Below are 18807 nucleotides of genomic sequence, written 5' to 3'. Positions count from 1 at the left end.
TTCTGACACGATGACTGATTTGTAGATCCTATTGTGCAGAACATTTTTGCTATATTCTGTTGCTCTCTATCTATCTTTGTTTAAGCAAAAAATCCATAAAATTGGTAAAAATTGTCATTCAAGGGCAATAACTCCTGATAAGAGTCAGTTGACAATTTCGGTCATGTAACGATTCATCCATGTTACCTTCTTTGTAGATCATATTTTGTTGAACATTTTTACTATCAAACAATTCTCTCTATCAACTATAGTTTCTTTCAAAAATAAATGGAGAATGTGTCTATGGGCCACAGATGCCCCCGCTTGTAAAAATGCATGAGTCAACTTCCACATACATACGGCGAGGGCATAAAAATGCAAAAAGGGTACAAAATCATCATTTAAAGGCAATAACTCCTATAAGGGGGCATTTGACAATTTTCGCCAAAGTTGACTTAGTTTGTAGATTATCTTGCTCTGGTCATTTTTACTTGTCAAATTTTCTCTCTATCTGTTATATTTACTGGAAAGATACTTACCAAAAACTGAAATTTGCAAAAATTTGATATTTCAGGGACAAAACTCCATATTGGGTCATCTGATTTTTCTGAAAATTCTGCAGGAGATAGACCTTGACCTGTTGATCATTTTTACTCATGTCAGATTTGCTCCAACTTTTTAAGTTTTTGAGATACAAACAAAAAACTTTGATATTTTCTAAAAATTGACATTTCAGGGGGCAACAACTCCAAAAGGGGTTGTCTGATTTTTCTGAAAAATCCACAGGAAATAGACCATGACCTAGGCCTGCTGATATTTTCACTCTGCTTTATTTTTTGAAATATAAGCAAACAAGTGTGCACATGCTGAAATGTCTACTCTGCTTTACTTATCATGGTTGAATTTTTGTTGAAAGTGTCAAATGTGAAGGTTTTTTCTGTAAGTATCAATTAAAAGATTAATATTATCAATGTAAAGAGGTCAAGGTCAGATGAACTCTGCCAGACAGACTTGTACACCTAACAATCATACCATACATCAAATACAGCTGACCTATTACTAATGGTATTTAATTAACAGACAAAACAATGAAAACTCGACATTGACCAATGAACCATGAAAATGAGGACATTCATTTTAATGCTAATTTTTTTCTGATTTTGTTTATTTTTCAGATAATAAACAATAGGTCAACTATATTTGGCGTATAGAATCATTGTAAGGTGTATATGTCCGTCTGGCAGACAAGGTAAAATGAATCCTGCCAGACTAACATATATATACACCTAACAATCAATCTATACACCAAATACAGTTGACCTATTGCTTACAGTATATGACAAATAAACCAAATCAGAAAAACATAACACTGACCAATGAACCATGAAAATGAGGTCAAGATAAAATGAATCCTGCCAGACAGACATATATATACACCATACAATCATTCTATACACCAAATATAGTTGACCTATTGCTTATAGTATCTGAGAAATAGACCTAATCAGAAAAAAATAACACTGACCAATGAACCATCAAAATGAGGTCAAGGTGAGATGAAACCTGCCAATTAGACATGTGCATGTTACAATCATTCCCTACGCCAAATATAATTGAGCTATTGCTCTTGACGCTTGATCAAGTGTGCGCTTTATTAAATACGGATGGTTGTTATGTACAAGACGTCATATTTTATTACTTTGAATTTGAAATTTAATTGACAGTAATAACAGAACATTCAGTATAATAAATTAAATAACACATATCTGAGAGGGGGATAGAGCAGATTGTTACCCCTCGAAAAGACATTGTCAACCTTGGCTTCGCCTCAGTTGACAATGTTTTCTCGGGGTAACAATCTGCTCTATCACCCTCTCAGCTATGTGTTATTTATATAATATTCTATTACTCATAAGTGAGAAATTCACAGGACAGAAAAAACATAATTTTTTTCAAGTAGTTGATGATCAAGGTGCACATGCTGAAATGTCTAGCCTGCTTTACTAACCATTGATTTCATGTTGAATTCCTTTAAGATAAAGGTTTTACTACAAGTATCACATAAACTTAGCATTTTCAAATATCCATGACAATGAGGTCAAGGTCAGATAAATCCTCTCAGATAGACATGTAAACCTTACAATCATATACACCAAATGTAGTTGACTTTTTGCTAATGTTAATTGAAAAACAGTCCAGAACACAAATACTGAACATTGACCAATGACCATGAAAATGAGGTCAAGGTCAGATGATACCTACCAAACAGACATGTAAAACTTACAATTATTCCATACACCAAATATAACTGACCTATTGCTATTAGTATTTGAAAACCAGACCAAAATGCAAAAACTTAAAATTGACCAATTAACCATGAAAATGAGGTCAAGGGCAGATAATAACAGCTAGACCAACATGTACATCTTACAATCATTCCATATACCACATATAGTCAACCTATTGCTCGTAGTATTTGAAAAACAGACCAAAACACGAAAACTTAACATTGACCAATGAACCTTCAAAATGAGGTCAAGGTCAGTTGAAACCTGCCAGACAGATATGTACCCGTTACAATAATTCCATACACCACATATAGTTAACCTACTGCTTATAGTATCTAAGAAACAGACCTAATCACATAACTCTAACTTTGATCACTGATCCATGAAATGAGGTCAAGGTCAGCTGAACCCAGTCTGATGGACATGTAGACATTGCAAGGAACCCATATACCAAATATAGTTATCCTTTTACTCATAAGTGAGAAATTCACATGACAAAAAACTATAATTTGATTTCAAGCAGTTGCTGAACCATGAAAATGAGCTCAAAGATAATGGACATATGACAGATGGAAACTTCATAACATAAGGTATCTGCATACAAGGTATGAAGCATCCAGGTCTTTTACCTTCTGAAATATAAAGCTTTAAACAAATAGTTTACACTGTTAATGCCATCACTGTATTGTAATCCCTATGTCTAGCATTCTGCGACTTTTGTCCCAAGCGAGACAAAAACTGCATTTCCCCCCCCCCCCCCTCATGTTCAATTTTTAGCCATGGCAGGCATATTTCTTGATAAAAAAGAATAAAAAAACACAAACTTGATACTAGATACCCTAAAGATCATTCAGCATAATTTTGGTTGAAATTGGTCCAGTGGTTTCAGAGGAGAAGATCTTTGAAAAAGTGTACACTGCACAACAGACGGATTGATGGATGGACGGATGGAGGAACAACAGACGACAAATGCAAAGGGATGGTAAAAGCTCACATGGCCTTGGAGGCCAGATGAGCTAAAAATGTGTCTTCAAAAGCCAACAGTTCATACCACTTTTCAATGGCCTAGATAAATCTAAGATAGAAAAATGGGCAGCACACTTCTTAATGACCCCACACCTATAGTAATCCCCATGTCTCTTCTTAATCACAGACCAGACAAAATTGAAATGCTATTGACACAGTAAGTCAATCTAATATCTTGACCAGCTGTTGTTCATTGTTGCTTGTCATTTTTCGTAAAAATTGTTATATTTTTTTACAGAGGAATCAGGTGTTAATGGTTTGTTATAATGTCCAATATTTTTGGTAATTCCTGTTACCCTTTTTATACCTCTTCTTAATATATTGCTATGACATTTGAACAAGGATTTAAAGATGAAAACAAAGCTGATTTTCAACATATTATATAATTATATATACCAAACTTTATTTATAAATATAACAAAACTCTTCAAAAATTAAGAGAAAACAAAAAATTGGTTACAACAAAATATTCAATATCAGATGAATATCAATTACCGGTATTAAAGTTCCTACTTCTTCTCTGTGAAAAATAATATAAGTAGTCAGATAGTTGAAAACTACAATCATGGAATCAAATTTGAAAATAGAAAATATTCTTCATAAGTTTCCAAAAATGTAAGTAAAAAATAGGCAACAGTATCAGGAAATCATAATACATATCTCACTGTATACAAAGAAAGACCATGTTAATACTTGAAACCCTCTACCATTGTAATGTTTATATGTATGAGACCTTGACCAATATAATCAATTCTATTTATCATATATACCATCGCTTGTCCTTTATTTCCCACAAATCACAGTCCATTAATGTATGGCACATGTAGTAAAGTACAAAATTAATGCAATTACCTACATTTGTGCAAATGTTCAGGTTTTGTCCTTTAATCACCTGAACTGTATCCAATATCTCTAGCAATCATTTGGCTTATCAATGACAGATTATGGCTAGCATTCCATACCCTTTTACTACAAAAATTATCTTAATTTCTTATTTACTAAATTTGTGCAGTACGTCTATTCTAAACCTGGGCTCTATTTCACTAACCACATGTTAAGATTAACCAATATGTAAATCTATTTACAGCTCTTCTATAAAAGCATGCAAAGCAAACCTTTGATCAACTTGCTTGCTATGTTTGCTTGGATGTTTGTAAACAAAAGGTAGGTAGTCTGTTTCAGTCTCTTTACTATATAATTGAATTTGATTGGACAATAAACATTAACTTCATTGCATGTCAATTTTTATTGTCCAATCAAATCCCAGTATATATAAAACAGACTGAAACTCCGCCTACCTATTGTTTGCAAACATCCAAGCAAACATAGCAAGCAAGTTGATCAAAAGTTTGCTTTGCATGATTTTATAGAAGAGCTGTAAAAGTCCTAAATTTTATGAAATTCAACATTTATGGTCCTTTCTTCATGTACATTTTTTAAGCATAATTCTTAAGATTATTTAAATAAGATGCTGTATAACTTGATGGAACCAAAGCTCACGAATATTAAGCTTTTTGGGGGGAATTCTAACAGTTGATTCAACTGAAGTATTTGAATGAGTTATCTACCTTGAATATTCATCATTTGTAAAATTAAAATTCAATCTATGAATACTGCAAGTTTGAACATGTTTTGTTAATTCAAGCAACAATATAAACAAAGATTTATCTTAATCACAGAATTTCTTATTATTACTAGAGGCTCTTAAGAGCCTGTGTCGCTCACCTTGATCTATGTGCATATCAAACAAAGGACACTCTCCAACATTGTAGACGAGAATAGACTTCATGACAAAAATCTCTATTTTGTTGATCTTGTACTACTGATCTTTTAGTCTGTTTATTTTCTCTCTATCTTCTTTAGTTTTTGCTCAAAACACAAAAGAGGGTAAAAAAAAATCCTTAATTAAGGGCAATCACTCCTATGAAGAGTGACAGTCTACTAAATATCGGCGAAATTTGACTTTTTAATAGATCTTGCCTTGCTGATAATTTTTGTGATTTAAAGTGTTTATTTATCTATTATAATCTAAATCATATGAGGCATAACGGAAAAAAATGTTTCTCTCTAAATATCATAGTTTTCATGATAACAGGCACTAAAATGCCCCGCGGCGCGCAACTTGATACGACCGCAGAGGTTGAACCCTGAACAGTTGGGGCAAGTATGGACACAACATTCAAGCTTGATACAGCACTGAATTTGGATTGTGATTAAATATTTGACACAGCACAGGTTTCTGACAGAGAATGAATGTGGTCTAAGAACTTAAAAATTTTTAATTTACCTATTCAAACCATATCATTATTATTTGCTTTTATATATAAATCAGAAAAAACCAATTTAAAATAGAAAATTTTAAAGAAAAAAAAATCCCCCCAAATTTTTTGAACCCCCTTATGATTCATCACCCCCAAACTCAATCCAAGCCTTCCTTTTGTGGTATGATTCCTGCAGTACAATTTCAGAGAGATCCATACACTTGAACACAAGTTATTGTCTGGAAACTAGAAAAATGCTTGTTTTTTGCCCCTTTTTTTGCCCCTAATTCCTAAAATTTTGAAGCAATTACCCCCAAAATCAATCCCAGCCTTCCCTTTGTGGTATGGTACCTTGTAGTACAATTTCAGAGAGATCCATACACTTGAACACAAGTTATTGTCTGGAAACTAGAAAAATGCTTATTTTTGGCCCCTTTTTGGCCCCTTATTCCTAAACGTTTTGGGCAATTACCCCCAAACTCAATTCCAGCTTTCCCTTTGTGATATGGAACCTTGTAGTACAATTTCAGAAAGATCCATACACTTACACACAAGTTATTGTCATGAAACTAGTAAAATGCTTGTTTTTGCCCCTTTTTGGCACCTAATTCCTAATATTTTAAGGCAATTACCCCCAAAATCAATCCCAGCATTCCCTGTGTGATATGGAACCTTGTGGTACAATGTCAGAGAGATCCATACACTAACACACAAGTTATGTCTGGAAGTTACAAAAATGCTTATTTTTGGCCCCTTTTTCGCCCCTAATTCCTTAACTGTTGGTACCATAACCCCCAAAATCAATTCCAACCTTCCTTTTGTGGTATTGAACCTTATGGTAAAATTTCATAGAGATCCATTCACTTAAACTAAAGTTAGAGTGCGAAAACCAATGTGTCTTCGGACGAAGACGCCGGATGACGACGACGATGCCAATGTCATTCCAATATACGAGCAAAAATATTTTGCGGTCGGTCGTATAAAAATGAAACAAAATGGTAAAATTTGTCATTTATGGGCAATAACTCCTATAAGAATTTGTCTTACAGTTTAGACGTATATGGACAATTGGTAGAGCTCATTATGCTGAACATTTTTGCTCCATATAGATTTTCTCTATTTATAACGGTTCAAAAAATAATAGACAAAACTTGCATTTTACCCCTATGTTCTATTTTTAGCCATGCCAGCCATGTTGGTTGGTAGGCGGGGTGCTCTAAATGCTTTGGTTTAAGAGATATAAGCCAAAATCTACATTTTACCCCTATGTTCTATTTTTAGCCATGGGGCCATCTTAGTTGATGGGCCGGGTCATCGGACACATTTTTTAAACTAGATACCCCTTCATGATTGTGGCCAAGTTTGGTTAAATTTGGCTCAGTAGTTTCAGAGGAGAAGATTTTTGTAAAAGTTAACAGACAACGACAACGGATGACGACGATGATGACGATGATGGACAACGGACGCCAAGTGATGAGAAAAGCTCACTTGGCCCATTGGTCCAGGTGAGCTAAAAAGAAGATCTTACTTATATAATTTGAATTAAATCTAGATAATGGCAAGTCTACATCTTAATAACATATTTATGTATAAAGAAAAGATCTTACTTCAAGAAATTAAATTATGTCTATATTATGGCACTTTCTAATGGTACAAACTGGAACAAAAGATCAAAAGAACATTGCAATATGTATATATAAAGAAAAACTATTATATATGAATTAATACACAATCAATATAAAAAAGAAATCTTTCAGGCTGATCAAAGCATATAAACTTATTTCTTTGGCTTGACCAAAGAAAACCTATTTTTTTGCTGTATCCACAGCATATAAATGGATTCAGCTTTATGGTGAGTACTGTAAATTTAGAAATCATTGCAAGGTTTTTATTATTTCCAATAATGCAACGGGGCAAGTATTGCAATAATAAAAACTCACATTCTAATATCTGAAATGATAAATGCATGCAATAATTTCTGAATTTACTGTATTCAAACCTTAAAGTGGGCAGGCAAAATAGGATGATACATGGGGAGCTCGGAGCAAAACTTAAGAGACTTAAACTATCTAAGAGCTATTTTGCCATAAATTTTTCAAAATTTTCTTGATTTTAAAATTGAAAAAAAGAGGTGGAAAGTACCAAAAGGACATTCAAAACTCATAAGTCACAATGATAAGACAAACAAGTTCACAGAAGCCCTACATAAAAAACTAAAGACTGGTCAACATGAACCCCACCAAAAACTGGATATTAGCTAAAAATATAAGTAAATATTAAATAAGAAACTAGAAAACTGACATGTGCTGTCAATAAGGATAAAACAATCTGCTGAAGTATCAATAGTTGTATCTCAGTGGAACCACAATAAATTAAAATTGAATTTAACAGGGTATGAAATTGTCCCAAATAATATGTACATGATTGTATACACCTGTGCAAAATTTTATTGCATTCCTAAGCATTCTGCAGGATAACTGTTGCTCATAATCAAAATTAATTATTTTGAGTATTTAATGATTAAAGTCAATTACTGTGAAAGAACTTTAAATCCCATAATAGGTAAAAAATGTATCATTTATCAAAATATTTATAACTGATATGTGTAAATATATAAATAATTATAACAACGTTAGATCTATAAATGATAATGTGAATATATGATAATTACAAGAATATTATGTCAAATTAACAACATGCTGCAAAAATAATTGAGGAAATATAGATCAAACAATAACATACTAGATAGCAAACCAAATCAGAATGGTCTGTTTTAGAAAAATACATGTAAACAAATTCAATTTGCCATTATACACTATATTCAGACTTTTGATTGAAGAAGTTTGATTATTTTTGTTTTTATTTTCAAAATCTAAAATACTTTTCATAATAATTTCTTAATTTTTTTTCTTTACAAGGTTATTAAATCTCAGTCTAAACACAATAAGCTCAATTATAAGTTTTTTTTTATTTCTCAGTGTTAACACAATAAGCTCAAGTACTAGTTTATTATATCTCAGTGTTAACACAATAAGCTCAATTACAAAGTAATTATATCTCTGTGTTAACAAAATAAGCTCAATTACTAGTTTCTTATATCTCAGTGTTAACACAAGAAGCTCAATTACAATGTTATCATATATTAGTGTTAACACAAAAAGCTCAATTACAAGTTTATTATATCTCTGTGTTAACAAAATAAGCTCAATTACTAGTTTCTTATATCTCAGTGTTAACACAAGAAGCTCAATTACAATATAATTATATATCAGTGTTAACACAAAAAGCTCAATTACAAGGTAATTGTATCTCAGTGTTAACACAATAAGCTCAAGTACAAGGTAATTATATCTCAGTGTTAACACCAAAAGCTCAAGTACAAAATTATTATAATTAATGTTAACACCCCCTCCCTACTCAATTTTCAAGTATTCACAGTAAAATTCTAAAGTGGTTATATTCTAAATTTTTAACTTCGATACATTCACTGATTCAATCAAATCTAAGAATAAATTATATTTTTGAATTCATTTTTTTTCTTTTAGTTTATTTAACATCAGTTCTACACAAATTTTTGCAATTCTAAAATTTTGTATTCTATTTCATACAAAAACATCTAAAAAAAAATATGTTGCAAGTTTAGATAAATAAATTACAGAAAGCAGATATATTCATGAATATTCATAAGGAATACAATACTATTCTGCAGGTGTACAATTTTTTTTTTAAATACAGATCTATTTCAATTGCATATGCCTGAGATTATTAACATTTAGGTGATTGGCAACAAAATAGCATACAAAAAGGAGATAACTTGGACTTTGTAACTGTCTAATTCAAACAACCCATTTAAAAATCCCTGTCTGCCAAAGTTTGACCTTTTTGTACTTTTCATTGTTATAACTTGATTTTTTTGTTTTCTGTTTTTATCACTGATACTTCAAAAATATAAATCTGTTGTCAACAACTGAAAGCTAAATGTGATTTATAAACTTGGTAATTTAGCCATACCATCCTGTTCAGCTAAATCATAATCTCTTTTTCTCTGAGAAAAATTTAAATACTTAAACAATCCCTGCATCTTTAGCTAACTGATAGAATAATCCATCAGTTTTCTTCAGCAATTCATTTGGAGAATCAAATTCCTTTATTTCACCCTTGTCCAGGACCATGATTCTGAAATGTAAAGTATTATCTTCTGAAATGTGCTAATACCAATGCAATGGAGCTTAGTATAGGCATTTTAAACTACAAGAACACATTTACACATATCTCTGTAATACTAATGGAGCTGCAATATTGAAACTGTTCATTTACTGAGTGGAGACAAAGGTTCAAGAAATGGTCATATTTGACAGTTGACCTATTTTTGGACATAAAAGACCGAAATAAATATTCAATTTTCAAACTTTCAAAATTATCATGATTAGTAATTGTGTTGCTTAATCCTCAGCATGTCATAAATAGAATCAGCCAGTTTGAATTAAATATTTGTCAGGTCATAAAACTGATAATTATGGAGTATCCTGCAATACACTCTATCTTACTCATCCATGTTTTGCCCAAGGATGCACTTGTCACATTTTCCAGGCTGTTCACATGCAACCTAACCCCTAGGCAAGCAGTTAGTGCATGTGACATCATTATATCTGTTATTCACCCTTGGAACTTAGAATTGACAATAAAATTTGAATTTTATAATATTATTTTAAGAATTTAATATTTTTTCCCTAAAGCTATGAATATAAAATTTTTCTACAAACAAAAAACAATAGTTTGATTTTTAGAAATAATTCCTGTTCAAAATATATCCGGTTTGAAATTTAATAAGTCAAGGTATACATCTGGTTTAATGGTTTTTTTTTAGTTAGATTTTATGGTAAAGGTATTCTTATTTGATGAAGGCAAAAATCTTTTATTCCAAAATCATTATAAGCCATTGAAATTTCTTTTCTTATATGCAGAAGGAGTAAAAGCAGAGACTGGTTAGCTAAGAGTCAGAATAATGTGTCCCGGTAGAGTGACATGTCTTCCTGTAGACTTTACCTTGGGAATTAGCCATTAAAAATCTGGCTTAGCATGTCTGTCTAGTACAAACCAGGATTTATATTCATATTGTATTAACACATTTTGCAGTTTGGTCCTGAATATGCATTTAATTAGCCATTCATCATAATCCTTTTATATACAGAATTATGCCCTTTCAACTTTTTAAAATTTTGACCCATGTCAATATCCACCTTTTCAAAATATAATATTCTGTATGGATACATTGCTCAATCCTGGAATAGTGATAGACATTTGGGAAGAATGTCCTGGTCTGTCTAGGTTTTCCACTGAAGTTGTGATAAAAAGGTAAAGACTGAAAGTGTCAACACTGTTACATTTATTGCGAAACCCAATGAAAGTTTTCCACAGTGCCATCTCTATCTTGACCAGGTATTTAAACTTTTGTAAGTTCACCTGTCCTATTAAATAAATACAATAGCTATTGTTCTCTGTGTAGTTTTTTTTCACTGGGACCTTTAAATTTCTTCTAAGAGAAATCTATCACTGATTGATTAATTTACCTGAGTAAAAAAAAATCTTGTAAATAGAGGAAAATACATGTTTTATACTCAAAACTGCATGTGATGTTATATTTATTCAATATTGATAATATATTTTCAATTGTTTGAATGTAAACAGTGATGCAAACATTAATAAAATATAAAAAAGAAGATGTGGTATGATTGCCAATGAGACAACTCTCCACAAGAGACCAAATGACACAGAAATTAACAACTATAGGTCACTGTACCGCCTTCAACAATGAGGAAAGCCCATATTGCACAGTCAGCTATAAAAGGCCCCGAAATGACAATGTAAAACAATTCAAACGAGAAAACTAACGGCCTAATTTATGTACAAAAAATGAACGAAAAACAAATATGTAACACATAAACAAACGACAACCACTGAATTACAGGCTCCTAACTTGGGATATGGCACATACATACAGAATGTGGTGGGGTTAAACATGTTAGCGTTGATTTCTGTTATATTAATAATATATTAATAATATATTTTCATTCAGTTTAATATAAACATTGATTCAATCATAAAAAGTTGATTTCTGACAAAACTTTTTATGATTGAATCAATGTTTATATTAAACTGAAAGTAAATATATTATTAATATTGAATAAATACATCATCACACGCAGTTAATGAGTATAAAAAAAGTATTTTTGTCTATATTTAAGAATTTTTTTTTACTCAGGTAAATTAATCAATGAGTGATAGATTTCTCTTAGAAGAAATTTAAAGGTCCCAGTGAATAAACTACACAGAGAAAAATAGCTATTGTATTCATTCAATAGGACAGGTGAACTTACAAAAGTTTAAATACCTGGTCAAGATAGAGATGGCACTGTGGAAAACTTTCATTGGGTTCGCAATAAAAGGGCAGATAATGAAAACTCAATCTAGCCAAAATCCCTGTAATGTTGATGAATCTATAATTTTCGAAGCAAAGAAGTATATTTGTATACTAGATAGCAAGACAAAAAGAAACATTGTATAAATATAAATATCTTGGAAAATTTTACCTATCATAATCCATGACTGTATTCAAACGATGAGCTATGGTTATGACAGTACAATCAGCAAACTCTTGTTTAATTGTCTGTTGGATAAGGTCATCCGTTTCCATGTCAACTGCTGCAGTGGCCTCATCAAGAACCAGTATTTTAGTCTTCCTTAATAGACTTCTAGCTAAACAAATTAACTGTCTCTGACCAACACTGAAAAATGTAAATTTGGTTAATAACAAAACATATGAGCTGAGTCGGAGAGAAACCTACTGTATGCAAGTGCACGTATACATGTAAATGTATAAGACTTTGATTGATTTTGGAGCATTCAAATACGAAAAAATAAGATGAATTTTGGTCTGTATTGTAGGGTTCTTACAACAACTCAATTACAGTTACAGACTTTCTGCAGAGATTTTTTCAACCTGAAATAGGTTAACAGATGTATTGATATTCATTTGCAAAAGGTAAAGATTCTTATACCCAATATCATTTAATGCCATCTACCAAAAAACAACATTAAAAGGGTCAAACTTAAACATTGGTAATACATGTAATGACAATTTAGCAAATTTTAGCAGTTTTTAAACTTGTAAAATATCAGATCAACCCAAATAAATTCTGCCAGGTCAATTTGTCAATTATTTTTTTGAGTTTTGAGAAAACAAAACTAGTTAAGCTTTCACATTAGATATTTTTTAGTTAACATTCTGGTCTGTAAATTACTTCTAAAAAAATTGATAATTCTTCATATTTTCTGCTGGAAAAGTAAAGATCCATCTAAATCTAAAATTGAGAACGGAAATGGGGAATATGTCAAAGAGACAACAACCCGACCAAAGAAATTTGTTTAACATAACATCATAACATATATACTTTGGTTTGACTTTTTTAACCCCCTCCACCACAAACTATAAGATGATCTTTAGAAATACCCTTGTAGAAGATAATCACCTGAGATTTAGTCCTCCCTCCCCACAGTCGTATTCAAGTTTCTGAGGTAGATTTTGTACAAATTCTTTAAGATGTGCATGTTCTAAAGCTTTCCATAAGTCTGTCTCTTTATATTCATCCATTGGATCTAAATTCATTCTCAAGCTACCAGAAAATAACACAGGATCCTGAAACAACAAATTTGGTTAAAATACTTCTTCATCGACATTTACCATAAAAGATAATTAGCAAAAAAAGATACAAAAGAATGAAACTGTTGGGTGTCAAATTAAAAGTAAGAGAACATTTTACTTAAAAATTAGCTCAAAATTTCAAAGTAGTTGTTTTTTAAATCATGAAATTCCCTCAAATATCATATAAAGTTTTATTCTACAATTTAATCACTTTCATAAAAAAAAGATTGAATAAGGGATAGATGCTATAATGAAAACCTTCTTCAAAACACCAGACAATAGCCAAATAATTAAGATAGTAGAGCAAAACTTTCAATGTCTTCAATTATTAAAGAGAAATAACTCTATAACTCAAGAGAAATTCAAGATAACTCAAAGAAAATTTTCAGTCACCTTCAACAAAAATATCCCTATATCTAAAATAAGGAAGTAAAATGTTCACGTTTCTAGCCCCTAAGTTGGAGCAATATTTTTTTTTCAGGATAAAAGTACTTTCTAATGTACATTCATGGTTTCCTTTCAGAAATAGATAAATTTTTGCAATGTTTTGATTATCGTGAAATTGCATTTTAAATTTTATTGATATTTTCTATATGGAGCATTTCCTGAAATTACAATATGTCATATTTGTGTCCATAGTTTAACAATCACTATAATAAATGCACACACAAATATTTCTGAATTTACAGTAAATGGTGTTATTGTTTGTTGAAACTACAAAATTCCAAACTCTACAAAAATATACTATGTTACAACAACTCTTATATCTTAGCATTTCACTCAAATTGCTACACTATATATTTATTTTTACCTGAGGTAGAATTGTTAATTTAGATCTGCAGTCATGTAAACCCATGATATAGAGGTTTTCTTCATCAACAATAATTCTTCCAGAGGCTGGTTCAATCAAGCGGAACAGTGCCAACGTTAGGGAAGATTTACCTGCCCCTGTTCTACCAACTATTCCAACCTAAAAGTAAAAAGATGCCAGAATTAACCACCTGCTCTCTGTCATCCAATAAATTATAAAAACACAATTTAAGTACAGAGGTGAAAACAACAATTTCACTTTTCTGTCAATTACATGGTGTGAATTACGTGGTGTAAATTATATTTACTATAAGTTTTCAAGTTCATTTTTATAAATAAAAGTCTTTTTTAGCATTAGAAATTTCACACTGTGTTAAATTCTATTATTTATTGTCCTAAAGCATGGACATTCTGTATTTGTTTTATTCCCTACAAAACTAGGACAAAATGGATCATTAAGTCAGATTGATAAAATTTTATACAAGCATTGTTAATTTGTAAAGAGAATAGCATTTCATTGGAATAAAATAAAAAAAATGATGAAATTTTGATTTATTCAACTATTGTTTTGTTTTTTTTTAAACGCTCAAATTTAGTCTATTATGGTGTTTGAGTAACAAATCACACAGACTAAAATGGATTAGTGTGGATGTGGATCACAAAAAGTATAGTCTGAAATTGATCAGTTTGGATCACAAATACCACACTGAAATGGATCTGTGTGAATCACAAATAACACAGGCTGAAATGAATTAGTGTGGGTCACAAATAACACAGACTAATATGTATTAATGTGGATCAAAAATATTAGACTGTAATGGATCAATGAGGATCACAAGTAACACAGACTAAAATCAATCAGTGTGCATTACAAATAGCAGAGGCTGAAATAATTAGTCTTGAAAAGAAATAGTGTAGTATGAAATTGACTAGTATTGATCACAAATAACAAAAACTGAAATGAATTACACATAGCAGATACCGAAATGGTTATGTGTAAAACACAAATAAAACAGACTGAAATGGTAAGGGTGGACTATAAATACCCCAGCCTGAACTGGATCAGTGTGGATCACAAATAACACAGCCTAAATGTCATCAGTATGGATCACAAATAACATAGACTGAAATGGATTAGTGTGGATCACAAATAACACAGACTGAAATTGATTAGTGTGGATCATAAGTAACATGGACTGAAATGGATCAGTATGGATTACAATTAACACAGACTGAAATGGATTAGTGTGGATCACAAATAACATAGACTGAAATGGATTAGTGTGGACAACAAATAACACAGACTGGAGTGGATATGGGTTTTTATCATTGCTGAAGGTCGTACAGTGACCTATAATTGCTGATATACATGGCATTTGATCTCTGGTGGATAGTTGTCGCATTGTCAATCATACCACATCTCCTTATTTTTATACAGTGTGGGTCACAATAACAGACTGATATGGGTCTGTATGGATCGCAAATAAAATGTGCTGAAATGGTTAAGTGTGAATCACAAATAACAAAGATTGAAATGGATCAATATGGATCACAAATAACACATACTGAAAAAGATTTGTGTAAATCACATATAACAGACTAGAATTCATTGTATATTAGGTGTTTAACATTTTTAAAAATTTTTCATTGGATAAGTGTGAATAGCAAATCTCTTACCTTTTCTCCAGAATTAATCTGTGTATTGATTCCTTTTAGTACAAGATCTAAACCCTCCCTATATCTGGTAGAATACCTCCTAAATTCTACTACACCATTTTGTGGCCAGTCAGGTGATGGTCTGTAGTTAGTCACAAGGTTGGCCTAGAGTCAAGTAAAAATTGTACATTTATATAAAATTAAAAAAAAACACAATGAACAGTACATGTACAATAAATTGGCTCTATCTATAGAAATCTTTTTATAAATTGGATATCAAATCCTAATTTGTATGGTGACGTTGTACAAATAGCTCATAAATTAAGTTACGATACATGTTAACTTAGTGGTCCTTTGAATAAACTTATTCTTACAGGTTATCAATTTAATATTAATATTACAGCAATTTCTTTGAACAAAGTATTTTATTTTTAATAAATCAATACATAACTTGACATGTATTCCTATCCATTTATGAACACTTATGTCCCATAGCCTGTCAGTACTTATATTTTGGCATTGCACAATGTCATGTTTCTCTGAGAGAAACAGCTTATGACATCACATCATCTCTCCTTTAATTCCATTGGTGTGTACTGGTTCATATTTCAGTCTTGAGAATATGGTTCATCTTTTAGAAAATAAAGGTTTGAACTAGCTATCCATAACTGTGAGTACTCTTAGTTTGTACTTTTTGTCTATTGCCTTTGTCAGTGTTTTCAAGCTTTTTGTCCTTGCCATTGTTTTCATGCTTTTTGTCTTTGCCATTGTTTTCATGCTTTTTGTCTTTGCCATTGTTTTCATGCTTTTTGTCTTTGCCATTGTTTTCATGCTTTTTGTCTTTGCCATTGTTTTCATGCTTTTTGTCTATGCCATTGTTTTCATGATTTTTGCTTTTGCCATTGTTTTCATGATTTTTGCCTATGTCATTGTTTTCATGCTTTTTGTCTTTGCCATTGTTTTCATGCTTTTTGTCTATGCCATTGTTTTCATGATTTTTGCTTTTGCCATTGTTTTCATGCTTTTTGCCTTTGTCATTGTTTTCATGCTTTTTTCCTTTGTCATTGTTTCATGCTTTTTGCTTTTGCCATTGTTTTCATACTTTTTTGCCTTTGTCATTGTTTTCATGTTCATTGTCTTTGCCATTGTTTTCATGCTTTTTGTCTTTGCCATTGTTTTCATGCTTTTTGTCCTTGCCATTGTTTTCAAGTTAGTACCTTTCTGATGAGTCAAGCCTTTTCCCACTGACTTTTACAATTTTGTCTTGTGTTGTGTTTTTATTAAGGTTCTTTATTTTACTGTTCCAGGCAAAGACCCTGTAATCCAGTGGTGGTAGTAGGTTAATGTCTGACATATGTGTTTTTGTTTATTGTTTTTAAGATATGAATCCGGCTGTTGGTTTTCTCTTTTGAATTGTTTCATGTTTTGTCATCCTGAGAGCCTTTTATAGCAAATACTTAAATACAAATAAGTTCATATACCTCTGAAGGGATTTCTGTATATTCTTTAACCCTTTCAACAGACACAATGTTAGTTTCCAGGTCACTAGTCATCCTTACCAACCAATTTAAATTTTCTGTAATCTGTTAAAACAAAACCAAAATTATAACACTGATAATATAATACTCTCATAGAAAACAGTGTAATGTTTTTAGCTTTGTTTCTATGATTTCTGACTTAATTGTGATATCTTTATCATAGAACATATATCAATAATACAGTGCCAAAGAACAATAAAAGTGTTTAAAAGGACAATTACAATAGGGTAATTTACACAAGACTGAAATCATAGACAACTATCGAATTCGTTCACTTTCCTGTACATTACCTAAGTCACAATGTTAATGTTATTACACCTCGGTAAGAATTGATTGTTCAATGACTTCATTTACGCCGATTGACCTCAAGTTAACCGGTATAACTCATTCATAAAAAAAATAACTTGAGATAGGTCTCTGAAACTGAAATATGAATATAATAATGATTTTTTTCACATTTTTAAAAGTTTTAGCTCTGTAACTTATTATGAAATTCAAGTATTATAATGTAAGCACTTTCAACAAATTGTTTATTGTTTTGAACTTATAATAAAAGTTGATGTTGTTGGTTGCTGTCGGTCAAATTTGTTTTCTGTTGATTGTTTTGTCATTTTTTGGTTTTCTTCTTTTAAATGTTTCACATTTATTTAAGACAGGGTCAGAACCTTTTAAAGCTGACTAATACAGTACAGGTTTTTCTCATTGTTGAAGGTCATATGGTGACCTGCCATCAACATCATTTGGACTCTGGTGGATTGTTGATTCATTGGCAATCATACCACAACTCTTTGTTTTTTTACGCACATTATATTATTCTACATCATAATAACCTGTAAGGCATAGGAGATGGATAAACCCACAATAGCACCATCAATGTTTTCTTTCCTGATAACAGCTATAACAGCAAACATGGCTGCTGAGAATACTGTTAGATTACCAAGAAATTCCAGTCTTACTCCAAGCCATCTGTAAAATAATTAAAAGAAGATAATGAATAACAGGAATTAAATTATATACTGTAAAAAAAAATTTCAATGTTTTTACTACTGCGATAATTGCGATGGTGTAGGTGTTGCAAAAAATAAAACTATCATTTCAATTATGATAGCATATTTTGTATGCAGTATCTCATGAAATCACATTTTATTTTTGTATGTTGTCCAACAATCACAATAATAAATGCATGCAAAAATTCCTGAATTAAGATTAGTATAAATTAACCATGGTAATAAAGTTTTCTTTGAAGTAACTACCATTGTATTAGTGTAATATGTACAATTTATCCGTATAACACAAACAAATCACTTTAAATCCACCCTATATGCAGAAACTGAACTTAACTTACCTAATTAAAGGTTTTACAAAGAGTGAGAATTAGATATCGCCTGATATCAACTCGAGTTACTTAATCTTAATATAACAATAAACGAGCCTATGGCGACTTTATTATACTATTTAAATTAAATAACTAGAGTTGATATCAAGCGATATCCACATCTCATGGGTTGTTAAACCTATTTCTCTTTTGGAAATCATTCTTTTTCTGT

The 18807-nt window shown here is 31.2% G+C and overlaps 1 protein-coding gene across 1 annotated transcript in view; it reads right to left on the bottom strand.

Moving 5' to 3' along the window:
• Positions 1–8108: 8108 nt before the first annotated feature.
• LOC127706658 (multidrug resistance-associated protein 1-like) overlaps positions 8109–18807 on the bottom strand; it is a 46338-nt gene continuing 35639 nt past the window's right edge. Inside the window, exons 24-30 of the mRNA XM_052211313.1 lie at positions 18091–18226; positions 17204–17305; positions 15744–15887; positions 14068–14226; positions 13084–13250; positions 12145–12339; positions 8109–9730 (exon numbers count right to left, since the gene is read on the bottom strand). Of these exons, the coding sequence (XP_052067273.1) occupies positions 9619–9730; positions 12145–12339; positions 13084–13250; positions 14068–14226; positions 15744–15887; positions 17204–17305; positions 18091–18226 (1015 nt within the window). The 3' untranslated portion in view covers positions 8109–9618. The remainder of the gene's footprint in view (positions 9731–12144; positions 12340–13083; positions 13251–14067; positions 14227–15743; positions 15888–17203; positions 17306–18090; positions 18227–18807) is intronic.

The sequence above is a fragment of the Mytilus californianus genome, unplaced genomic scaffold (assembly GCF_021869535.1).
Source record: "Mytilus californianus isolate M0D057914Y unplaced genomic scaffold, xbMytCali1.0.p SCAF_6, whole genome shotgun sequence".
Classification (NCBI taxonomy): domain Eukaryota; kingdom Metazoa; phylum Mollusca; class Bivalvia; order Mytilida; family Mytilidae; genus Mytilus; species Mytilus californianus.
This window is presented reverse-complemented; position numbering and strand designations above follow the sequence as displayed.